The sequence below is a fragment of the Prionailurus bengalensis genome, chromosome X (genome assembly GCF_016509475.1).
Source record: "Prionailurus bengalensis isolate Pbe53 chromosome X, Fcat_Pben_1.1_paternal_pri, whole genome shotgun sequence".
NCBI lineage: Eukaryota > Metazoa > Chordata > Mammalia > Carnivora > Felidae > Prionailurus > Prionailurus bengalensis.
In genome coordinates this window covers 91805004-91831096 of record NC_057361.1, presented here as the reverse complement: position 1 = coordinate 91831096, position 26093 = coordinate 91805004, and the positions used below count along the sequence as shown (strand labels likewise).

Sequence of the window (26093 nt, the reverse complement as noted above, 5' to 3'; positions counted from 1 at the left end):
CTGCCCTTGGCCAAATGTGACCTGTTGCTTCCCAAAGCAATCTGTTCTTTTCCCGTGCCCCATTAGCTCCACTTTCTCTCCCACTCACTGCCCGGAGCCCCCATTGCTGTGAGACATCTGCAGCCTAGCCCTCAAGAACTTTGTCGACCCTTCAAGATTTTTCTCTCCCTGTCCTCTCTTGAGTAATGTCCACATCTGCACTATTAACCCCAGGAACAGAAAAGTCAGAAATCTATCAGACCCCTCCCTGAAAGTCCTATGTCTCCTTGGAACAGAGAGAGCTTTCAAACGTGGCTTCCTGAGTTTTCCAATTTGCTGGCGGGTGGATCTGGAGTGGGCATCCCGTCTGCACATCTGGCAGGGGCGCTTTCCAGATTTTCCTCATGACTCAGGATCAGTTTCTGACTGCTAGGCGGGGCAAAGGCTCCTGAAGTTTCTGCAAGGCACCTCCCCCTGTGAGCAGAGCTTGGTACAGCCCAAATAGTTTTCAGGTTAAGAAAGCCAGAATCTTTGTTCAGCCGCACTGACTGAACAGACTTGGTAGGGGTTACCTGGCCAAGAGCAGCGGCGGCAGCAGCAGCAGCAGGGCTCCTGGGATAACTCAGGTGAGCAGGGAGGGCATTTGCAAACTCGCCCTGCAGTTTTATCTGCTGGTGACTTGGAGTCTTTTGAAAGAGGTGAAGAAACTTGAACTTTAGAGTTCATCAAACTCTGCAGCTACCATTTTCGGATTTGTCGGAATCGAGTAGGTGTGTGGGGGTGATTGTGGTTGCCTGGCGATGAGATTTTTCTGGTGATATCTGGTCAGTTGTGTGTGTGTGTGTGGGGGGGTGGTGTGCGTGTGTGCGCGCGCACGCGTGCGTGGTGTGGCGTGGTTTTCCTGATAAGGAAGAATAAACCTGGGAGAGAGGTGTGAGGGGGAGAAACCAGGCTGACCGTGCTTCCCTCTAGCTTCTGCTGACCCCCAGCTGTGGGCAAATTATTGAACTGCAGGCATGAGCTTGGATCTACACTATGCACAAAAGGTCTTTAAAAGCCCTTGGAAGTGGGGTGCACAGGCTGCGTGCTTTTGCAGCAGAGGGAGTGGCTATCCTGTCTGCACAGTCGGGGGTCCTCCTGCCCTGGTGACAGGTTGATCTTGGCTATTTCATTATCAGTCCGTGGCCGGCCTGGTTTTATTCTTCTCTGACTTTGGCTTTAGTTTAAACTTTGATTTGCAGCTAGGGGCTTAACTGGGCTCCTTGACCAGAGTGGGCTGAGAGGGCAGGGCAGAAAAACGAAAAGGTTCAGAGTATTGCAATTGCGAATGGTTCCGAGGCTTTGGAGCTTGAAGTTTGGTTAGAAACACATGGGGAAATTAAACAAATTCTAACATCCTGACAGTCACCTCTGGCTTCAGGATGACGCATTGTGATTTGTATTAATGTTTTATTGAAAGGTGGCTAATGTCTCATTTGCTAATCTTTGTTGTGAAAGTGAGGACGTTTTATGGTTGGGGGAATTAAAAAAAAAGATTCTTTGGGTGGGTGGAGGGCGGACTGCTAATTAACTCTTTCTTTCCTCTGGCTGTTTGTGTGCACGAGCGTGGACGTGTGTGTGCGCGCGCGCGCGTGTGAATACTTGGAATTGGAATAGTATTCTTTAGTTATCCTTATAGAGTCCCTAGCAGGCTAGGGAAAAGTCTAAACACTTGTGTTGTCAGGAATAGGTTAAAAAAAAGTCTTTCCACATCCTTGGGTGTTTCAGTTCCTAAATTAAAAGCAGAAAAAGTCTCTTTGTGACCCCCAAACAGTATTTCTTTGATTAGCCTTGATTTGAAATCATCTCACCTTCTGACAATTTGCGCACAAAACTCCTAAGTGCATTCTTGCAAGAAGACAGAGAGGATTCTAAAAAGCAGGAGGTGTGTAAACTGTGTAACCTTGGGCCCGAGTTTTCACCTTCCTGTAAAAGCAAGTTGGGCGAGGTGATTTCTAAGAGTCCTTCCAGTGTAACATTCTACAAAAATTGGAATTCGATTCTCGCAAGGCTGTAAAATTAGACTTATAGGATGCGCTTTTTCATCCACGAGGGGGGAAAAGTGGGTAGCGGGGCAAGCCAGCCAAAAAGGAGGGGTGGAAGAGAGAATGCATACTGAATGGCAGAGGGGCCATTTTATACTGCTCTTTTAAATGTCGATGAGTGTCTTAGTTGAGGCAGGTGATCAAATCTCATTTTCCACTAAGGACAGAAAAGAGATGTAATTTGCTAACGATGAATGTTTTCTAATACTACTGCCATTTAGTGTCGGCAACATCTCTGTCCCTCAGTTTCCCCATGAGCACAACGGAAATACGATGGCTGCCCTGGGCGCCTCAGAGTGTTATTGGGGGAATCTAATGAAATTAAGCACTGTTTCAACAGCGAAAACAGCTCACATGCTTAATTTCATTAGATTCCCCCAATAACACTCTGAGGCGCCCGGGGCAGCCATCGTATTTCCGTTGTGCTCATGGGGAAACTGAGGGACAGAGATGTTGCCGACACTAAATGGTGGCGTGTGGGACTTGATCCTGGATCTGCTGACTCCTTGTTTGCCTTTTATGATTCTGAATTGTTTTGTATGTTTTGATAAAGTGTTTCCTCGATGGAATGAAAGGAAATTGTGCGCTCTTTTTTCTTTGAGTTTCTTTGAACCGTCTTCTCTCTCTGGATTGAGTACATGTGTCCTAAATAAAGGTGGATCAGAGGACTTGTATGGTCCCGTTCAGGCCCCGGGATGTCTGGCCGCCAATATGCATTTGATCAGCCGTATGTTCCCCGGTAGATGCGTGTCCATAGATCTAGCTTGGTCACTAGCTAGGTCTTCCACATTCAGTTTGCTCTGCAAATTCCTAATTGCTATGATCTCCCATTTCACTTCAAGTACAGCACAAGGGGGGACACTGGGGCCGGTGGGGACGGGGGTGGCGGGGGGGGGGGGCAGCAGGGGAAAAAAACAGCCAGGGATAACACCTCCAGAGCCATGCTCTCTCCCTCTCACCCCCTTAAATGCCCGCCCTTTCTCTCCCACTCACCCCAATCTAAAGCAGTTTGTAAACTGCAGACGGGATTTCCTCTATCAGAGAACGGTTCTCTTTAAGAGACTGAGGCAGATTTCAAGCTTTAGAGCCAAATCTGGTTTCCATGTGAAGGCTGACCCACAGGTGGAGAACAAGTGATTTTCTTCTTAAGAGTTTGCCCAGCTCCCCACGATTTCCAGGCCAGTGAGTAGCAAAAGCTCCTAGCTGCGGCCTTGTGTTCTACGTGGCAGGCTCCCTCGACTTCCCTTGGCGATTCCCAACTTTCCATCCTCTGGATCCACCCCTCCCACTTGCCTGTGTCCACACAGCCTTCTTCATACTCCATCTCTAGGCAGTGGGTCCTAATTCAAATAGTACTGCCTAAGACCATTATCTCTATGCAAAACCCCACACTCTGCTTCAGCCAACCACCCATGATACTACCCCCACCCCGGGACACCCAGGGTCCCTGATCTTAGACGACGTGCACATTCCCTTTGTTAGCTAGAGGCTCCCTTTGGTTGATGCCTAAAGCCCTAGCTTTGATTCTGTTTACTGACTTTCTTAATATGCGGTCTTTAACCTAAAGGCCCTCTCGTCTTCACAGTTGGGTGCAACAAGATAACCAAGAAGGAGCATTCCCTTCCCCACTCTCCTAAGCTCTGACGGGACGAGTTTATGTTTATGACAAACCCAACTTACAAATTTCTGGGTTTCCAAAAGTTTTTTTTCCCCCAGACTTCACTAATGAACCCTCAGATGGGAAGGGTTCAGATTCTCCCATGATCATCAAACCGTGGAAATAAAGACCCTTTTCAATATCTACCGTGGCAATAAATTCTAGGAAGAATGCCTCAAAGTTAGGTATCATGTTTTCTTTGGAGGGTTTTCCTCATTTGAGCTTAAAAAAAAAAAAATCCCGTCTTTAAGGAGGCAGTGACCAAAAGGAGCAGTGTGGTGTGATGGAAATCTGCACGCTAAATCAGGCATTACACAAACCCGGGTTTGAGTCAGCTTTGCCGGTTTCTAGCTGCCCCTTCTCTGAGCTGCCATTTCTGCAGATACAACATGAGGGGCACAGATAATATCTACTAAACATGGCTGCCATGAAGAGACCATGAGCCGAAATGCACATTTCAAATGATAAATTGCCATGCAAACGTTCATTGCCTACGTAAGACATCCATCCGTTCAACAAATATTTCCTGGACAATGGTTGTGTGCCCAGTTCTGTGCCAGCCAATGAGAGCACTTACAATGCGTGTCCTGCATTTATGGAGCCCCTTCTACTTATTCAAAATACTTTTACATTAACCATCTCATTAGGTACAGCCACAGTATAAGGAGGGCAGGATAGATAGCCCCACTCCCCTGATGAGAATATTGAGGCACAAAGAAACCAAGGTCGCAGCAATGGAACACATTTCTCCTGTTACCTAGTCAGAAATGGGGCTCAACTCTACTCTACAAGTCCAACGGGACTTGGGACTATAATTTTATTCTAATGAAAGCCTGTCAAATTGCAAGCTGATAGCCTGCTATTCCTTGTTTACCCTGCACCCCCAAAATGCAGGTGCCCTCACCCAGAAGGCTTGACCTATCCACATCAACTGTATATGCTGCCTCTGAAAGAGTCTACGGGGATCATACTGGTTTTTCAAATCAAACCTGATTTTCCTTTCAATTGATGCTGCTTCTGTCTGGAGACGGGGCTCTCCTTATATAACAGGGATTTCTTTTGCAGGGTCCTGCCTGCCTCGTCATTTGGCTGAGTAGCAAGGGAGACTGTTGGGGGCAGAGGGCCTTCCCAAGAACAGGAAATAACCATTTATCCCAAATGTTCAAGGCCTCGGAGGTTCTGGCAAACTAAATACCCTAATTGCCCCAGACTATCCTCCATTTACAATCCCCAGCCTCTGGCGGTCCACCAAACCTTCCAGGGAAAGCAAGAGGCACAGTAGTGTTTGTTGTAAGTTCGAGCGCACGTGAAAATTAGGGTCCATTTGTAACAGACTCCAGAAAGGAGACTGGGCATTCGTTCAGATTGGCTCTGATGCTGCTTAATGGAAAACTATTACTGATACTACTCATGATTTTAAATACAATGAGATACACTTCAATATTTAAAATATGTGAACACACTTAAATCTGATGACTAAAGGCGTTTTGGTATTTTGCCGGGTCCCGTAGCCTTCAATGCGAAAAGCAATTGTCAATAAATAAGGCTATATATATAAAAAAAAAAAAACAACTATAGTTATTTCAGCTTCTTATTGCTTGGACCCAGAGAAAAGGTTAAGTTTGTCTATATGTATTGTCGTTTGCGAATAACATCGAATTCAATTTTTTTATGGTTTTCAAATAGGAAAACAGCTTTACCGGTAAGGCATCTCAATGTAATACTGAAAGGACATGAAATGAGGTAGTAGAGAAGTCTGATTAATATTTCACCTTTTATAAAATTGTGGCTTCCTCTTTATTAACTGGATTTGGAGCTGTGGTACCTACACAGACACTCTTTAAAGTGCTAAGTAGGTTTTTTTTTCAAACTTTGTCCACTTTTCAGCAGATCCTCTGACCTTAATCAGATTTTCTTGTTTCCACCCTCATGTAATCATGAAATATAGATAAAATCTATTTTGTCCTTAAAATATATTTTTGAAATGATTGGCATCATGTAAATTTCACAACCCTCCTCTTATTAACCATTGAATGTCAAGAGAGAATCATTAAAATCATTACAAATCTGTCTTTGTGGATCACGCAAAGGCATTGAGAACCCTATTATCACCCCAAAGCTATTTAAATCAAAGTTGCCTTTCAAATTATCCTCATAAAAACCAGTTGTTAGGGACATTTGAGCGTGGGGCACTCAGACATTGCTTGAAGAGCCCCTATATTAATTCTTTATTTAGCCATGTGAGATTTTTTTTTTAAAGAAAAGAAAGCAACAGTGTATTGCCATGGGATAAGAATCTATAGTCCATCAAATCAGTGTAATTGAATTTCAGAGTCCGCTTTTTAAGGCGGGCAAATGATTGCACGTTACACTTTGAAGAAGAAAGACACACACACAATCTTTCTATCTTTCCTTGTCTTTGGAGGCCATCTGCTGAGCTCTGTTGCTTGCATTAGCCTTCCTGGCCAGTAATAAAAAATGCAAAGCTCTTTAAATGATAAAAGGGAAGGAATTGTGTAAAGGGGCTCTTTAGAAGTGAAAGAGGCTGCTTCTCCCCACAAGCACAAAGTGTGTGGCCCTTCAGGGCGCCAAATTATTCTGAATATAGTAAAACAACTTTCTCCTTTTATTTTCAAATTTAGAATTGTCCTTTGCTTTAAACTCCTCTCTGCCAACTAAAACGGAAAGTTGCCCTTTAAATTATAATGACTTACTTTTAACTAGCAATCGTAACATTTATTATCTATTTCTTGGATAATATTGTTACGGCTTATATTGTCCCATTTGGCAAATGAAGATACTGAGGCTCCAAAATGTTTTAGGCGCCCAAGCCAAAGTCCCATGCTAAGCTAATTGGTTGCAGAGTCTGGACCCTACTTTCTATAGAAATGTTCACTTTTCTTAAAGCCAAGCTCCAAGTGCCTAGCTCCAGGAATAAGTCCCTGGGATGACTACTGTTGGTCTAATCTCAGGTGATCTTTAACAGACGTAAGAATTTCTTTCTCCAATGACTACACTTTTTTCTCTTTGTAGACGTAGCTCGGCACTATGGGTCCTCCTCTGAAGCTCTTCAAAAACCAGAAGTACCAGGAACTGAAGCAGGAATGTATCAAAGATGGAAGACTCTTCTGTGACCCAACCTTTCTGCCTGAGAACGATTCACTTTTCTACAACCGACTGCTTCCCGGGAAAGTGGTGTGGAAACGTCCCCAGGTAACTTGGTGGTTTTTGTTGTTGCTGTTTGTTGTTGTTGTTTTGTTTTTTGTTTTTTGTTTGTTGTTGTTGTTGTTGTTGTTGTTTTACTTTCCATCTCCTTGATCTCTTTCATCATAACTCTGCCTGGTCCACTGTTTCTCTTACACAGCCTACTATACGGAAAGCAATTTAGGAGACAGCTTTAAAATGCTAAGTTTTATGGATCTGTGTTTCTGGCTCCAGCTTGAGGAATGTTGAATTTCAGTCAAATTTGGTCAGATATAGTTATTTTAAAGGAAATAAAAAAATAAACAACAACAAATGCCACGCTTGCTTGCTTTCAGGACTTGACTTTAGTAAATGTCGTAACTCAAAAAGCAATTATACTCTTGTCTCTTGACCAAGTTACCTATCATAGCAACCTCAAGATAATCTCCGACCTGTGAGGACGAAAACTCCTTATGCGAGGAGCATAAATGAAATTAACTCTAACGAGGACAAGATGGAATTTGCACTGGGGGAAGGAGACTTCTTTGCTGCTCTTTGCATACCATCATCTAGATTCCCTCACAATTAGCGAAGTGGGATCTAAGTAGGCGTGTAGGTCTTTTACCATCTCTTTTTTTTTTTTTTTAATTTTTTTTTCAACGTTTATTTATTTTTGGGACAGAGAGAGACAGAGCATGGACGGGGGAGGGGCAGAGAGAGAGGGAGACACAGAATCGGAAACAGGCTCCAGGCTCTGAGCCATCAGCCCAGAGCCTGACGCGGGGCTCGAACTCACGGACCGCGAGATCGTGACCTGGCTGAAGTCGGACGCTTAACCGACTGCGCCACCCAGGCGCCCCTTTACCATCTCTTAATAGTTACTATGGTTCTCTGTGGAACAGCTGTATATTGTGTCTCTAAAGTAAGTCTCAGGACCTCGTTGCAAGCCCTGTATGAGTGGGATCTCAATGTATGAAACGATAGGATGATGGAATCTGGAGAATGAATGGCAACCTTGCCCTCAATCTAAAGGGCATTATCACTGGAAGAAAGATATTACACCTGAGCCCCTTCCCGAAGTGGGTGACCCCAGAGATATAGGCCCCAGAGGGCTGTTACAAAATGCAGATTCTTGGGCCTTCACAATATCCCCAACAATGCTGCTCTGATTCCATGCATTGACGTATCTTTTTGTGCACTCGAGGTTTGCTTTCTTCAGTGAGCAAGCCTTTTACCCACAACGTTTTAGTTGCCATTTTCACAGCTTCAATTCCTAAATGGACTTCTCACAAGAGCTACTTCAGTTTATGTAGGTTGCCACCAGGTGGTGCCAAGATACATTGGTCACTTCAAGGCTCTTGTTTTTTCTATATGACTCAAAGGACGTGTCTCAGTTTTTGCCCACCAAGTATGATAGCCATTGAGAGGGAGACTTGGAGAAGTTCTCTCCATCGGAAGGAAGACTACGCTCCTCTTGACTTTCTGTGCCTCCAGTGGTTGAGTGCACTGACCTGCAATAAAAATCTGGGAAACATGAGCAGAACTCACTAGCCACTAATTCGGTATGCAGAGAGGTAAGTTTTGTTTTGTTTCATTTTCCAGAAATGCACGGAGAAAATAGAGCTGTGTTGCTGAAAGCCACTCTTATGAACAAATGATGATAATGAGGCGCACCTCTCGGTTTTGATGCTTGGATATGAAAGGAAGGAGATTGATGGGGCGGAAGTAGCTCAAAGGGAGGCAAAAATTGAAGGAGGTTTTCCGGGGGGTGGCGGGAGGTCTTTTTAAAATAGGACAGACTTGAACATACTTCTTGGCCAAGGAGGAAACAGTAAAGAAGAGATTGAAGACACAGAAGCGAGAAGGAATGATTGATGAGGGACAGGTCCTGGAGGAGATAGGAGGAGACCCAATGGGCGGCAAAATCACAGGCCAACGTGAAGCCATTTCCCAGACGTGAACCAAGCTGACAGTGCTTCCTGTACTGGCTGGTCTTTAGGCACAGGTTTCCTCCTCTGTCTTGGCTCAATCTTTTGTCCTGTGCCTTCTTCTTCCAAATTCTGTGGATTGAACCCTAGATGGATTAGCAAGGAAGGAAAGAACTTAATAAACATGGCAATAGTCCATCTTGCCTCTCCCCACTCCTTCCAGGGTGAGGGGATAGCAGAAAGAGAGGGTGAATTGGGATGGGAAAGAAAAAGGAATCAGCATCTATGTCATGCCTACTATGGGCCCAGAGACTGTGTTTGGAGTTTTCTGTACATTTTGTTTTTCACCTCATCTTTATTTGTCATGGCTGGGCAAGGTGGGTATCTCACATATTTCTTTAATGTCATTCTGTTTTTTTCTGGCTTGAAAAATAAAGGTAAATATGATGCCCGTTTTATTGATGGGGAAACTGGGTTTCAGAGAGATGGTAATAATTTGCCTGGGGTCAGACCCCTGATACCCTGGGATTTTAATCCAGGTTTGACTGCAAAGCTGGTTTTCACACTACCATGCTGCTATTAGGGAGACAGGCTTGTTTGTGTCTCCTCTCTTGCTAAAATAGGTAGCTTCCAACCAGTCAATTCTCACATTCCTCCTCATTGGGTTGATGCCAATTAATTGACTAATATGATCAGTTAACTGATCCATACTCTCCCTTTTGAGAGCACACTGTGTGTTTAGTCTTCAGCCCAAAGGGAGAGTCTTGAGAAACATTTATTGACCTACTCTGTTCAGCCTCTGGGCAATTTACGGACACAGCCTGGGGTGAGGCACTCCCTTTCCAGCTGGAGAGATGGATATTGAACTATCAAAGAGTTAAATAATAAATTAATGCCCGATATAAGACATGCTATTTTCAGGCATACAGACAGTAAATCCTATAGGGTTTTGAAGAAGGGGAAGATCCACATAGATTGGAATGGTTGGGGAAGGGGCCTCTTGTGGGAAGTAAGGGAAAAACAAGGTTCTGGACCACCGTCTGAGTCTCCTCAAAAAGCTGTGGATTCCTTTCCAGCCAGAGTGGAGGCCAAGCCTGTGGTCAAGAACCACGTCAAAGTTCTCTGGCCTCCCATCAGGAAAGCTGAGAGACAGCCCTGGGCCTCTCCGAGTTGGCTCAGGAAGACCAGATGGGTCGTTGGCCTCACCCGCTTCATTGGCAAGGTTGAGATCCTGGTTTGCAAGGAAGCTTTCAGACATCTTGTCCCTTGGCATGCCACACAGCCTCATCCTCAACCAGGCTTTATTTTCTGAAGTCTTTAAAATGGAAGAAGTGTGATTAACCTGATAGTTTTCTGTTGCTTTCCTTTCCCATGCTGAAAAGCTTCTGCCTTTATCAGCCTTCATGCCTGCAAACTCCACTGCTAGTTGAACCAAAATGACTTCAGCCAAGCTCCCAGTATCCCAGGGTAGGATTGAGTTCCCCTTCTTCCCACTTGCCACTTCCTTGCTGTGTCCTAAGGAGCCACTTTAGATAGACAGGGATTATGGGAATGTTTTGCAGTTATTCAGGGCCAGCTCATCTGCCTGTACCCTCCATAGAAAAATCCTTCTCCTTAACTCCTTCATTGGCCCAATGGCTGCAGCTATTGTCCTAGCTTCCTGGGGTACAACGGTATATTGCTTGAGACAAGTACTCCTGAACTTTCCTGCCCTTCTGGCGTGTCAACGTATATAGTCTTAGTAAATTCTAAGTTTTACTGACTTATACTGACTTAGAGGCTTATACCGATCGCAAGGCTTCAGGTAAAATTTTGAGGCTGAAATCTGGCTGCCAAATTCCCATAAAAAATCTCTTCTCCAGCTCTCTCCAGCCACTTTCCCCTCCTAGCCGCCTCTGGCTTTTTTCCTGACTGACTCATACCCAGCTACAATAGTGTCTTAGAGTCAGACACATCTAATCCCTGACTAAAGTGGAGCAAGCCCTCATGGGGGTTTGCACAGCCAGCTGTGGGGGAAGTGAGGGCACCTGCACAAGATCTCCTGTCAGCTCTGGTAGAGTTTTGAGTTTGGTCTCTACTACCATTGCCATTGCCCGGGTCCTTCCACTAGGAATACCCTCCCCAAGGGCCATTTCACTACACTGGATGGGAGGAGGGTGACGGGGTTCTGGATAAAAGCCAAAGTGGTAGGAATGGAAGGGAAAGTTTGATGAAGGGAAGATATTAGAAGAATACACAGGCCTTGGTGATGGATTGCCTGTGAGGAAACAGTAAAGAGGAAATACTTTTCTTGGTGCTAATAGAAGTTTCCAGCTTCCCACTGAATGTGACACCTCTATACAGTAGTTTCGGCCTAGGCTGTTTAAAAATTTATTGTTCTTCCCAGAGACCATGTCCCCTAACCTGATTAGTCCTAATGTTTTCCACTGTTGACACAGTTGAAGAGAGTTGAATCGGCCCATTCTCTTTACTGTTTACTTTACTTTCCTGTTTATTTTAAATTCCCCGTTTTAACAGCCTTATCAAAGTACAGTTTATATACTATAAAATTTACCTGCTCTAATTGTACGATGCAATGATTTTTAGTAAATTCACAAAGTTGTGAAGACATCACCACAATCCAGTTTTAGCACAGACACATCATCCCAATAAGACCCTTCGTACACATTTGCAATGAGCAAACTTCCCCCGCTCCATTAAAGGTAGTCAATAATATCCTTTTAGTTTCTATCTAGATTCACCCAATTCTAGACATTTGACTTAAGACAGAATCATAAAAATAGCTGGTTTCTCTTGTTTTGCATAACATTTTCAAAGGTCATTCATGTGGCAGCAGGTAATCAATTTGTCCCTTCTGTGGCTATACAGAATTCCATTGCACGGATATGTGAATTCTTCCCAATAAATCAGTTTGAGATTTATATCTGGAGTCTTCTACCAGAACTATGAAGGTTCAAGTAAGAAGATAACTAGGCAGTGACTTGGTTGCGTAGGTTGGAAATGAAAGGTAGGCTGAAGATCTTAATTCTCAGACTTCATATTGAATTTCCCTCAGAGGGGTTAGGAAGGAAGTGAATATTTTACTGATGACAAAATCTTCACACAAAAGTAAAATTCTCCAGCAGGTAAAGTGGACTCCTTGAGAGCCTCGTCCAACATTGGTCCCCAAGTTCAGGTCTACCTACAAATGCCCCGCTTGGAGATGGTTCTTCAGTTTCTACGGCAGCCCTGAGCCTTCTAGAACCACTTAGAGTGCTGGACTTTAGTCATAATGTATCGACTGCAGGGCCAGCCTCACTTGTAGCTGTCCATGCCCCCATCCCATCAGTACTCCAAGACTTCATGGAGTACTCTGGAAAACGCCTCCACTTTTCTGGTTGCTGGTTTTCTAGGCATCCTTTCATTTTGCTGTGGTTCTTGAGGTTTGCCTGGGACATCAATTTTCACCTGTGTAAAAAAATTGCGAAAGATGTGGATGCTGTGGGTGCAAAGGGAGTCACATAGAATGATGTGTGTAGGGCTCCAAGGCTTGTAATTGTATGTCTCCCTTCCCCCAATCTTCCAGAGGTCTATGTGAAGGGACATGAGCTAAGAGCAATGGGAAGTTCTCTCAGGGCTCAGCTAAGAGAACATATTTCCTGGAGAAGCTGTTTTGCTTATGGAAGGCTTTGGCGCAGGGATGGGGATAGGCAGAGACCATTCCTGGCTTTACTCTTGGTGTCCAACTTCCTAGTTGTGTGTGTTTCCCCCTAAGAAATTATTTTGCCTTGACAAACAGCCCAGTTCAAGGATCACAGCAACTGTGCCAACACAGCTGGGAGCCATTAGGGGCCCAGCATCTCCCCTCCCTCTCAAGCCACCCAAATATGTGAATATGTGAGCCGTGACCTCTCCCCAACTCCATTCCTTACCACTCTAGCAGAGCTCAGGCTGAAATGTCCCATCTGTACTCTATATCTGTGCTCTGAGCTACAGAAAATTTTCTCCAGCCTTACTTCCCTACTCCCAACAGGAAGACACCCTGTTGTCCAAAACTATGGGAAAAGTCAATCAGCAGCCACTTCATCATTTTCAAGTGTGTCGCCAAAAAGTCCGTTTGGCTCTTTGACTTGCAGTGGCTTGTTACCCTTTACCCTTTTTACCTCTTTAGCCCCTTTCTAGTCTCTGACTTCCTTAAAAAGGTAGAGGATGTGGCATAATAAAGATTTTCACCCATGTTTCATATCACGGTGCTGACACACATAAGAGATTGGTTCACATTTAGTTGATTAGATTGAGGAGTTTAAAACCCGTTGGTGATATTTAGCCTGGAACCAAAAGCTAAGATATAACTTAAGCAAGTCTTCCAGAACAACAAAGAGCTTTTAGGTGAGCGTTAAGGAAAGAGGCATGAAACACTGGGATGGATGACTGATACAGGTGGTTGCAGCTCTGTCCCTGAAGAGCTGCACACCATTACCTTTTTTGTGGTGGACATCCATTAACCTAAAGGCAAATGGATGGGCCAGCTGAGGTCTTGAGTTTCCTTCTCAAATTATACGTGCTTTCGAAGAACCTAAAACTTTAATCCTAGGTCTCCTACTAAACTAGCTGCACACCCGGTGGGGGGCAAGTTGCTGCCTTTCTCTGAGCCTGTTTTCTCCTTTGTAAAATAAGCAGATTGAATAAATAGTCCCTAAAATTTCTTCCAGCTTTGACAGTCAATGGCCTGTTAATTTATCAGGTTTTAAAACCCATTGTTAAATGGCTATCCATCATGTATGAACAGTGGTGAAGTAAAACGTGGGCCAGTTTATAAGAGGAAATAGAAGATACAGAATCTTGGGCCCAAATGTATATTCTTTTGTGATTACACACAGCTACACACACACACACACACACACACACACACACACAATGACTACACTCAGCTTAGATCTATAGGAGAATAATTACCCAGTTCCTCAATTTGAGTTCTGTTTACATGTATTTGTTCATTTACGTGACCCTTTAGATCTTGAATAAAAGTTGGCATGCCAAAAGTGTTGGCTGAGCCTAGATCCCTGCTGTGAAATGAGAGCCTTATGGAAATCCAAGACACTGTAATGTAACTCCAACCACTAATAACTTTACATAAAACCAGCAAATCATTTGCCTTAATAATCTAAAAGGACACTTTTCCTTATGTCAGTGTTCACTTTATTGTTTTTCCATGCTAAGCAACAATTCTATGTGTCATCTAAACTCAAGAAATCATTGGATAACTTGATGTCCTGCTCCAAATCAAATGGTAACACTTGACCCACAAAAGAAAACTGTGTTTAGTTTCATCTTAGAAAGGGCAAAGAGACAATTAGGAGAGAAAGAGTATCAGGGCCTAATTCAATACCCAACACACCTGCTTTATTCTCAATAAGTGAAAAAACAGGCAACCTCCACCCCATAAAAAAATATTAAGATAGAAGTCTTCTAAGACAAAAAAGTATGATGAGACACTAGGTATGCGTCTAAAAAAAAAAGTGACCAGAAAATCCAAAACTGAAAACCCACCTAACCCTCGCCTTTTGGCAGAGGGATGCCCAATTAATCTTCAGTTTGGATTTGTCCCTGCCTAGAATGCTTATTCCTTTCCAGAGTTATTTTGGCTTTTAAAGAATATATGGAATGTTTCATTCTGTAGACCAGACCCTTCATCAAGGAGAATTATGTCCATTTAAAAAAGAGGTTTGAGAAGCAGAAAAATATAGCTGTCTCTATTTAATAAATTTTAAAAGGATGTATGTCTAGATTTTCTTTCCATTTGAGATGAGGATTTATTTCTGCTGGGTAAGCAGAATGTCAAGGTACCGGCCAACGGCCTCCTCCACGAAGCTTTCTCCAGCTACTCAAGACTTCATTGGTATTTCCTGCCTTTGAACTCTGCAAGTGCTGATTCTCTGAGTCACACAGTCATGTCTTCAATTATACGATGTTATGTATGCGGCTATGCCTTTGTCTATGCTGGTCTCTCTATTCATTATGCCTCCATACCTCTCCCTTGTCCAACTACCTAACACTAGTCATCCCCAAAGCTTCATCTCGAGTGTTGCCACTGCTATTCAATCTATTCTGTTTACCACCAGGGAAACATTGGGGATCTTTCCTTTAGACACTGATTATACTTTGCAGATAATTCTCATGTGCCCTCAGACGTTGTGTTGTAGTTGTCGTATTTGGGTCTCATTTTCCCACTCACAGTGGGAAAGGCACAGCTGTTGACATGTTGGGGAAAGAGACACACATACACCCCAAACAAATGTTTCCCCCACTCTGTCTAGCTTCCCTCAGAGCATCCTCACAGGAACACTCCAGCAGACGCTCTTTTCCCACAGACGTGGAAAAATCTAGTTGCCATGGAGACTGCTGTTGCCTTCGCTTTACGCTGGGAGAGGGCTTTCTGTGTAAGGTCTCCTAATTCATTTTCCCAGAGAGGGAGAACAGGTGCTTCAGGAAATTTCATCCTGACAAATGGGAGCAGAATGCAATGTGCTAATCTCTAGTTCCATTCAGAAGCTCCCTGCTAGAGTGAAAACTCTTCCAAATTTCAATGCTAGCTCTGAGGGTCCCGGCCAGCACATCTCAACCTGTCTCCACGTGTCCCCTCCTCCCATTTCTCCTGTTATTCCCCACATAACCCTTTTCCTGTGGCTAGATGATCTGCTTTGGACTTTTCTTTACCACGGCTAGTCCCGTGCCGACCTTCCCTTTATCCCGCTTATGGAAATCCTAGTCACTATCTTTAACCCAAGCTCTTCTTTGAAGTCTGTCCTGCCTCCCTCAGCTCACATTGACCCTCGGGAAACCCTTTCCACATTCTCAGAACCAATGATTGTATCCACAGGACATCTGTGATGACCCCCGTCTGATTGTGGGCAACATCAGCAACCACCAGCTAATCCAAGGGAGACTGGGGCACAAGCCGATGGTCTCTGCGTTTTCCTGTTTGGCTGTTCAGGAGTCTCACTGGACAAAGGTATCCCCCTTCTTGTGAGACTGCACTCAGTTTCCACCTTCTTGTCTTCTTTAGTAATTTGGGGAAACATCAGGTCATAAGTTTTTTAGATTGTTCAATTCCTGAAGTCGAAGATATTAACTACATGACTTCTCTCCATTTATTACTAGGGTTTTTTATAAATACAGGAAATTGAACAAATTTTACAGTGACTGCCTCTATACTCACCTAGATTCTTACCATTAAAATTGCTCTATTGGTTTTGTCACACAAGAGTTGATCTTCTGTCACTGGCAGTACTTTGACTTAGTAGCTCTGCACACTTGTCTTCTCTGTACCAAATGGAGTTATAGAGTACCAGCAGGGGCCAGGAGATCACAGATATGGGTAACAGAAAAGACAAGAAAGATGGAAATAGTTCCTTGAAACAGTTCTAATAAATTATCGAATACAAAAATTCCTTTGGCATTTAGGTAGAGTTGAAGACAGTGGAGTGTTGACTTGATTTTTCTTCAAAAAAAAATAATTTTAGAAGAATAATTTGTAATTGCATATAAAAAAGAGAATTTCCTAAAAATAATTGTATTCAAGGTGTGAATAAAATCTGTATTCGATAGAATCTGCATGAAGTCTCTAGGATGGGCCTTTAAACACTGGGCCTTGTAGTTTCATTGATTTTGTCTTTTAGGTGGTTAAACATGCCACTGTGAATATGTTTGTGTGGACAGTATCTCATGATCGAGTTTGAGATTATCTATGGGAAACAATTCAACCCCTACCTGGCTCCCCCCAGTTATCCTGTGTGCATTCAGGCATGGTAACACTATCCTCGGCAAAACTGAACTAGGGAAGCGAAAGCTGTAGGAAAAAATGCCCAACCTTGGACCTCCCAACCTAGACCCAAACCCAATGTATTTGATGTGCTTCCTGTTGCCATATACATTTGCCAGAAGTCAACTGCAATCTCAGTTGTTGGATATCGTGTGGTGAATAAGAGTTGTATGAATGTTTTTATGTTTCCAGACAATTCCCAACCATAAGGAGCAGGAATGGGACCCTCGGAAACTAGATAAATATGCTGGAATATTTCGCTTTCGTTTCTGGCATTTCGGAGAGTGGACTGAGGTGGTGATTGATGACCTGTTGCCCACCATCAATGGGGATCTGGTTTTCTCCTTCTCCACTTCCATGAATGAGTTTTGGAATGCTCTACTGGAAAAGGCTTATGCAAAGTAAGGAGGGGGTTGACCACTCAGGGCACACGAGGAGAGGAACGCCACATTTGTCCTTGGGAGCTCATGCTCTGCCAGCCCAGCCCCTGAGTTTACACTGGGCAGGTCATCAGTCAGATCCAGGGCACTGTTTTGGGCATGGGACTGGCTCTCAGAAATCCTGGATGATAGACAAATGAGCTGTGCTGGTTTCCATTAAAAACCCTCCCTGCTCCTAGGTGCCCCTTCCTGTGGCTAATCTGCAGATCAGATGGCATTGTAGCCTCAAATTCTCTCCTTCTCTAATGTTTACCTGGAGAAAGAAGTTTCTTCGTGGACTGTCCTTGTTCAACCCAGCCTAAGCCTAGAAATCGCTGCCTATAATCTCAAAATACCTCTCATTTTCATACCTAGAGAAAAGCCAGCTGGTAAAGGCTGGCTGGGCAGGGACTGTTCTAATTCTTGGGAACAAGATACCCTTCACGTGGAAAAGTAAATTTACAAAGATAACCTTGCGTATTTGCCCCCAGGCTCCTTGGTTGTTATGAAGCCCTCGATGGTCTGACCACCACTGATATCATTGTGGACTTTACTGGCACGTTGGCCGAAACTGTTGACATGCAGAAGGGAAGATACACTGAGCTTGTTGAGGAGAAGTATAAGCTGTTTGGGGAACTTTACAAAACATTTACCAAAGGAGGACTGATCTGTTGCTCCATTGAGGTTTGTTGTCACCCCAAAACAACCACTCTTTGCTCACTCTACAAAACTGAGTAGGGAATGTCACCCTTACCCCCGAGACTCAGGAAAAGACATTGCAGAACTCAGAAAATTAACAGTACACTTTGAGTCCTGGAGCAGAGACCGTACAGCTTTAACCTTTTATGCTTTTGCACCAACCATCCCACTGGGGGCCAATGCAGCTTCTGAGCTGGTGTAAATAGCCTCTGCTAAATTCTTCCTTCTGCCTCTGCCCCTGCAGGTGAGGTTATAGCTGTTTGCTCATGGAATAAACCAGCCCCACCAAAATTTAAAGCTGCTCATGTCAATGTACCACTGTGGGTACTTTCAATCTGAATTGTTTAACTGAGTTGTTATATTAAATTCTGTATTTCCTTTCTTTCACTTGCTTTGTGCCAAGTCAAGATATCTGGATAAAATTTCTATCCACATAGGGAGAACTAGCTTTAACCCCGCTGGGGTAAACCAATCAAGGAAGAGGAGGAGCCAGGCCTTGGGTCTCCCAATTCTTGTGGCCTTATGTATCTTTCTTGGTTCTCAGTCTCCCAATCAGGAGGAACAAGAAGTTGAAACTGACTGGGGCCTACTGAAGGGCCATACCTACACCATGACTGACATTCGTAAGATCCGTCTTGGGGAGAGACTGGTGGAAGTCTTCAGTACTGAGAAACTGTATATGGTTCGCCTGAGGAACCCCTTGGGACGGCAGGAATGGAGCGGCCCCTGGAGTGAAATGTGAGTGACATTTCCCTTGGACTGCCACATCTCCAAAGCCCTACAGTTTGTCCTCGCGCCCCATCCCTCCATACTGCTAGTGTGCTGTCAATGCTTAGTGACATTTGTGGGGTCTGTGACCCAGCCGGAGGTGAAATAAAGCAGGTCCGATCCTCATGCATTCTGGTCCATTAGCATCCTGTTTACTGTACGAAGTCAATGGCAAAAATGATGGCTTATCCCTTTGCTCATTTGCCTCTAGCTCTGAAGAGTGGCAGCAACTGACTGTGGCCGATCGCAAGAACCTGGGGCTTGTTATGTCTGATGATGGAGAGTTTTGGTGAGGAGGGGTTTTCTGTGCTAAGGGAATTGGGTCTCCACATGGAACTACAAGGGGAGGTATTAAGTACCATCTTCATTTCTTTCCTGCCTTCCTTCCATTCAGGATGAGCCTGGAGGACTTTTGCCGCAACTTTCATGAGCTGAATGTCTGCCGCAATGTGAACAACCCTATTTTTGGCCGCAAGGCGCTGGAATCGGTGGTGGGATGCTGGACTGTGGATGATGATCCCCTGATGAACCGGTCAGGAGGCTGCTATAACAACCGTGATACCTTCCTGCAGAATCCCCAGGTGTGAATCCATTTTTTTTTTTCCTTTGCCTCCAACTTAGCAAGGCAATAGGAACTCAGGTCTCACCTCGGAGTATTTCTTTGACATGAATTCTTCAATTTGCAGCAACATTATTCAATCTGAGCAGTCTTCTCTGGCTGCCGCTCTCCTGGCCGTACTGCTTAGTATGGATTTTTGTGATTGTCCCTCATTGGACACAAAGGATATGCTTCCGGACGTTTTCTCAATTCTTTTTCATTTCCTTATTGCGCAACTGTTCTCTTGGGGGTGGATTTACTATACGTGTCTTCTTTCTCATGCAGTGATTCTTCTGAATGCCATCGTTATATTTCCCTTTTCTCAGCCAGAACCTGGTCATTTTGCCCAGGATTTGAATCACTACCCTGTCAGTGAGGCCATGCCATCAATCTTCTGTTACAATGCTCTTCCAGAGGATACGTTAGGACTCAAGCCCAGGCACGCCCCGAAGCAAAAAATCCTAACGTCCAAAGCCTGAATCTATAGTAATCTTGATGGTTTTACCCCATAATGTGCTGAAGAGGTAACCCACAGGAGACAAGAATTCTGACTGTATTGCCACCTTACATGGGTGTGTCTTTTCTTTCCATGGGCCTCATTGGCCACGCAATTTGAAGAACACTAGATTAATAGACTGATTTACTTAACTCATATATTTTCCCCATTCCTTTCATCTTGATTGTCCTTAAAGAAAAGAAAGCTCCCATTACCCTCTACCTCATCTCCATGTACAACCTCGGAGATGTTTCAAATATCGGGCACATATAGCAAGCTGGAGAAATGGGCTTTCGGCTTCACTCTTAACTGTCTGCACAGTGCACAGGATTGATCTTTAGGGTCCTTGTGAGCCTATGGCTCTGAATTTATTTTCTGTTTCTTGCGAAAGGGAGGGAGCAACAAGATCTGAGTGGGAGATAGACAGAGACAGAAAGAAACACCAAGACAGCGACAGAGTGAACATTCAAATGCCTTTTAATTTTACTTCCCAGTGGCACCATGGGTCCCTCAGATGAGGTTTCAAAGTCTCTAGCACAGGTCTGCAGCCTTCCCTGGAGAGGTAGTTGCAAAGCATCACCTCTCTAAGGGAGTGGATCCAGCCCCTCCACAAGCCACACATCTGGGCTAGCTATAGGAGGCTAGCTGAAGGGAGTGGCTATAGTGTCAGGTTAAGTCACACAAAAGTGCTTTTTGCCTTTATAGATTCTGGAACTTTCCCGTGTGCAGTTTTTAAAAGCAAAGGGCAAAACAAAACAAAACAAAACAAAAAAGCCTAAGATCTTACCGAGAACTTATCAAAACAAAGCATACCTTCTTTGGCATCAAAGATCTAGGCATGAAGTTGTCTCTCAATCCATGCTGAATGTCATAGGGAGGACCAAAGATATAACCTACACTTAGCACGTCTATGGATTATCCAAGGCCTCATTGTCTGGTCAATGGCAAAGTCCAGAAAATCATGCAAGTCTCGACTTCTCGGTGTAGAGTTTTCTTCCCTGAAATCTGAGCCGGCTCATCTGAAATGAAAGTGCTAACTAAGCTCCTTGGTGGCCTCTTTCCTTTAGTACATCTTCACTGTGCCCGAGGATGGGCACAAGGTCATCATGTCACTGCAGCAGAAGGACCTGCGTACTTACCGCCGCATGGGAAGACCTGACAACTACATCATTGGCTTTGAGCTCTTCAAGGTAAGAATGGGCATTAGGAGCAGAGAGAATAATGGCAACCAGAGTCGAAATTAGGATGGCCTGCAGTTAGGGGACTGAAGGTAGGTCCAAGGATAAGGAAAGCAGAGGACCTAGGATCTCCTAACACAAACACTGTGATCTGAGCAGAATGGAGCCTTTCATCTCGTTTCATTTCCAGGTGGAAATGAACCGCAAATTCCGCCTCCACCATCTGTACATCCAGGAGCGTGCTGGGACTTCCACCTATATCGACACTCGCACTGTGTTTCTGAGCAAGTACCTGAAGAAAGGCAACTATGTGCTTGTCCCCACCATGTTCCAACATGGCCGCACCAGCGAGTTTCTCCTGAGAATCTTCTCTGAAGTGCCCGTCCAGCTCAGGTTCAGCTTCCTTGGCCAGCCCTGCAAACTCCTATTTTCTGCTTTACCTCCAATCCTAACCTCCTTGACCCTGCTCCTCCTGTACAGACACACAAAAGGACAACTTGTTCATGTCAGACTTCACTGAAATGATGGCGGTAGAAATATTTCTCAAAATGGTTATTTTCACAACCATGAAAAATTCCTTAGGAGAGGTCTGAGCTTCAGAGCTCTGAGCTGCCATTTAAGGGGAACGGGCCTCTAACCTAAGCTTTTCCACTTATATCTTATCTTCCGTTCTCCGGCTGACTCTATTTTCTCTCGAACAGCTGGCACTCCTCACTGCTCCTGTGCTGTGTTCCGAGTGCTGGGTCACCAAAGCTACCTTTTCACCCCAGCCATGCCTACTCTGATCTTTATCTGCTGGTCCTTAAAGCGAGGGGAAAGCAAAACAGACTCATAAAATATAAGCTATGCCTGAGGAGGAATGGGCTGGGTCACTCAGCATTCCATGCCTTTCAGCAACAATGTCTGCTTTGGCAGGCCTGTCTCCTCATCAGAGGGCCTTCATCATCAGTGGCGTATCTTCTTTTTGATGTTCCAGGGAACTGACTCTGGACATGCCCAAGATGTCCTGCTGGAACCTGGCTCGTGGCTACCCGAAGGTGGTTACCCAGATCACTGTTCACAGCGCTGAGGGCCTGGAGAAGAAGTATGCCAATGAAAGTAAGAACGGCAGAGGTGTCTGGGGAAGCAAACTTCGGTTGCATTTATTGCATGTATGGCTAGAAAAGATGGTCACAAATGATTCTCTCCAGCGGTATTCAGTCTAGAGAAGTCCGGAGGGCTGTCAACCTTGACAGAGAAAGGGATGTAAACTTCTTTGGGCAAGGTCTACACAATGCTCCCTTTCATAAAGTATGGAAAAGAAAAGGGAATCAGGAGCAAAAATTCTAGGTCATTCTGGTACCCAGATGCTATGCTACAAGTCCTAGTGAAATACTTTCTTGACTACCTAGAAAGAAAACTTTAACGACTCTGTTAAAAAGCAACTGCCACTTTTTCCAGCTGTAAATCCATATTTGATCATCAAGTGTGGAAAGGAGGAAGTCCGTTCTCCCGTCCAAAAGAATACTGTTCATGCCATTTTTGACACCCAGGCCATTTTCTACAGAAGGACCACTGACATTCCTATTATAGTGCAGGTAAGAATGTGAACGCCCCCCCCCCCCAGGATGGCTCACATTCCGTACAGGATTCTAGATTGTCCCCAGTGCCTCAACTATCTAGGATACAGAGCAAGGGTTATCCTCACTTCCTTGTGGGCAGAAGTCCACATGCTCACAGGTACACATGTCGACAGGCACTTTAAAATCCCACGAGCACCATATGCCAGTTCAGATGACCCTTATCCTGATCAGGGATAGGTCAGGATGGACCGCTACGGTTTGCCTGTTTTTCTGACTTGATGCTTCTGCCCGTCCGCCTTTACATAGTCGTCTCCTAGCTCGAGGTGTCCCTTGAGCCCTGCTGGCTGGCTTTTCATCTCTACTCTGTGCGGTATCTTCCTGTCAGCCAGAGACATATCAGGAAAGATAGTCTCTTGGTTTTAAAACAGACCTTTCCAAGTTCCGCACTGGGTTCTAGGTGCCACGGGGCAAAGTCCAGCCTCGCAGAGGGTGGCTCATATTCACTCTTTCAAATCGTCTCTCCAGGTGTGGAACAGCCGAAAATTCTGTGATCAGTTCCTGGGGCAGGTTACTCTAGATGCTGACCCCAGTGACTGCCGTGATCTGAAGTCTCTGTACCTGCGCAAGAAAGGTGGCCCGACTGCTAAAGTCAAGCAGGGCCACATCAGCTTCAAGGTTATTTCCAGCGATGATCTCACTGAGCTCTAAATCTTCAGCTCTAGCGAATCCTGACAGAGCTGCCCATCCTTTTCTTTTCTGTCAGATGCCAGGTCTTACCTAATTCATAATCCTTTGAAAGAAAGAAACTCACAGTAACTAACTTTTCCTTTCTTCTCATAAGTTCCCCATACCTCCCAATCCAAGTAGCATCACTAGCTACATAACCTATATACCTCCAGCAGCTGGACAGGGGGAGGTGACAGTTCTATGTGGAGGTCATACAGATGTTTGCCAACAAAAGCTCTCCGGGGCTTCCGGGGGTGAAATTCAAGCAGGACAACAAGAGCCTGGATACCCTACAGATGTCTTCGCTGCTTTCGGGTGCCCAGCGTTATCTTCCCTGTAGGGCGTGTTGAGGAAGGAAGGAGGGGTGATCAAGGCCAAGCCGGTCTAGCCTGACATCCCAGCTCCTGACTGAACACTACAGACCTCCCAGCAGCATCCGACCCAGCGGCCAGCACCCGCTTTTAAGTCCCCAGCCTTCATCACCACGAGCACCATTGCCGCCTCCGTCACCACCTCCGGAAAGTGTAGTCCTGCCCTCACCCGAGTCACCCCCCCACCCCCCCGCAGTAGGTTTGACCTTCATGTTGAGGAAGCTTCCTAGGTGCTTAATGACGAGCTGGAGTTGAGTGAGGCCTAGATAGCGGGCAGGGCCTGAGCTCCAGCTCAGTGGAAGCCAGCTGTGTGCCACAAGAGGGAAAAGTGGAAGAAGCTGCAGTGGGAGACGAAGCCTCGGTCCCCCACCCATCCACACACACCTACACTCACACACGCGCACGTAGGCGCGCACGAACTACCGTTCAGGCAGTCAGTGGGCACGAGGAAGGACAAAGCAGTACCACACGCTCCCGAAAGGATGAGAAAACCCACCCGGGCATAGGATAGCCAGTTTGGGGCCCCTGACTGCAATGTGAAATCTCCTGCTGCTGCTAGGTTTACAAACAAGCCTGTTGTCCTGTGCCTCCTAATATCATTGGTACTGAAGACCCCATCTGGGGGCTTGAGATTCTGGGTCCCATCCCAGGCCCCTCAGGCGTTTCTTTCATTTGGGAAGCTTCCCTCCCCGGGGGCATTTGTTTGCCCTCTTGTTTTTCAGAGTTTCTACAGAATTCTCTCTAGGGTCAGTCATTCTGAACTGTTCTTCCCCCCCCATCTCATCTATCAACATTCTACCCCTCCTTCAAGGTCCAGCATAAATGCCACCTCCTCCACGAAGCCTTCCCTAACTCCTCCCAACCCCCACCTCTGACAATATTTCAACGCTTCCGCAATGATGAAGAAAAAACATAGCTGTAGTACTTAGTCTAGTCCAGCACGCATTCATTTAAAAATATATTTTGTAGGTTGGTTTTTTTTTTTTTTTGTTTGTTGTTTTTTTTTTTTTGGTTCACTGATTTCCTACCATGTTTTTCAGTCTGTGTAACTTCTGCAGTGCCTTCACCACACTGCCTTACATAATCCAAACCACAATAAAGTTCACATTCAATAAACCGACCAGTCTTGGCTTGATTCGATGGGATGGGAAAGATGGCAAGAGTGACCATCTCTTGAGACTTGTTTTGGAATTGGGAGTGGGGAGAGGGGAGTTTGTGCAGAGGCCTTAGCCACGTTCTGATGGTGCAGTCCTTTATCCAGGTGGGGGACGGGGAGGTTGGGAGAAGAGAATGGAGAGGGGCCCTCTTCTAGTCCACATTCAGGGATATTTGAGTGGTATTGAGGGGTTACACGATTTTGAAGCCCCTACAAGATCGAACCCAAGGCCAAAGCCACAGTGGCCATATCTTTCAAGGGCAGACGTCCCCACAGGAAAAAATAGCAAAGCCTTCCTCCCGGCATCTCCTTTAGAGCCAAATGGACGTGAAGACATCACTCACTCGCTTCCACCCTCAATATCTCATCTGCCCATCTGGAGGGGTTGGTCCGCGGAAGCTCCCCTTTTTTCTTCATCTTTGCCTCTTGACAGGCAAGGATACCTAGGCAGGGGAGGGGTCTGCAAGCTCAGCAGAACAGTCCTTAACCTGTCGCTACAGCACTAGCCCAGAACACAGTAGAGACGAACTTTTAAATACGGGTATTCAGATGCGGTAGAGCTTTGTCAGAAATGAGCTGTACTGTACGAGTAATGTAATAGTTCTCTATGGTCAACAGATGGCACTATGATATTACAATTAAGCTCAAAGAAGCTATTACATTTTTTTTTCAGAATGAGCATGTTTTTCCCCCAACTAAAAGGTAGAACAGAAAAGGAACCAACACTTTCTGATTTTTTTGCGATGTGTCAGGCTCCATGCCCAGTGCTCTGTATTCTTCACATCTCATTTTAATGCCCATGACAACTATACTGAAGTGCTGTTATTCCCGTTTTGTTTGTTTTCAAAAATAAGGAATCGAAGCCACCGAGAGGGTCACTGCCTTACTCAAGGTTGTTCGGTCAGTAATCATGTCATGATTCTTAGGCAATCACATCTATTGATTCGTAGGCCTTGACCCTTTCTAGGAAGATATGCTATCCCATAGAAAGTGGAAATATAGGGGCGCCTGGGTGGCGCAGTCGGTTAAGCGTCCGACTTCAGCCAGGTCACGATCTCGCGGTCCGTGAGTTCGAGCCCCGCGTCGGGCTCTGGGCTGATGGCTCGGAGCCTGGAGCCTGTTTCCGATTCTGTGTCTCCCTCTCTCTCTGCCCCTCCCCCGTTCATGCTCTGTCTCTCTCTGTCCCAAAATAAAAAAAAAAAAAAAAAAAAAACACAAAAAAAAGAAAGTGGAAATATCTTCCTTACACTTATAATACCAGCGGTATATCCACAAGACTGTACCAAGAAGTGTCCAGCTAGCATACAAATGTTTCTCTCTTGGAATCTTTACCTCTCTCATTTACGTGTGCACATATGTACTTACATATGCACACATAAAGTTTGTCAGTAGACTTGGTTTTCCCAAAAGGAATCCAATGCAATAATACACACTGATATGTGTGGGATAACGACAACACAAGTGCATCTCAAAATAATTACGCCGAGT

At 45.0% G+C, this 26093-nt stretch overlaps 1 protein-coding gene across 1 annotated transcript; it reads left to right on the top strand.

Annotated features, from left to right (window-relative positions):
• Positions 1-473: 473 nt before the first annotated feature.
• On the top strand, positions 474-24569 carry CAPN6 (calpain 6). The gene is made up of 13 exons (XM_043569910.1): positions 474-605; positions 6754-6933; positions 15691-15822; positions 16825-17033; positions 17543-17735; positions 18295-18488; positions 18730-18807; positions 18913-19099; positions 20680-20802; positions 20981-21183; positions 21767-21888; positions 22231-22367; positions 22878-24569. The coding sequence occupies exons 2-13, from the start codon at positions 6769-6771 to the stop codon at positions 23058-23060; spliced, it is 1926 nt and encodes a 641-aa protein (XP_043425845.1). The 5' UTR covers positions 474-605; positions 6754-6768; the 3' UTR covers positions 23061-24569.
• Positions 24570-26093: the final 1524 nt, after the last annotated feature.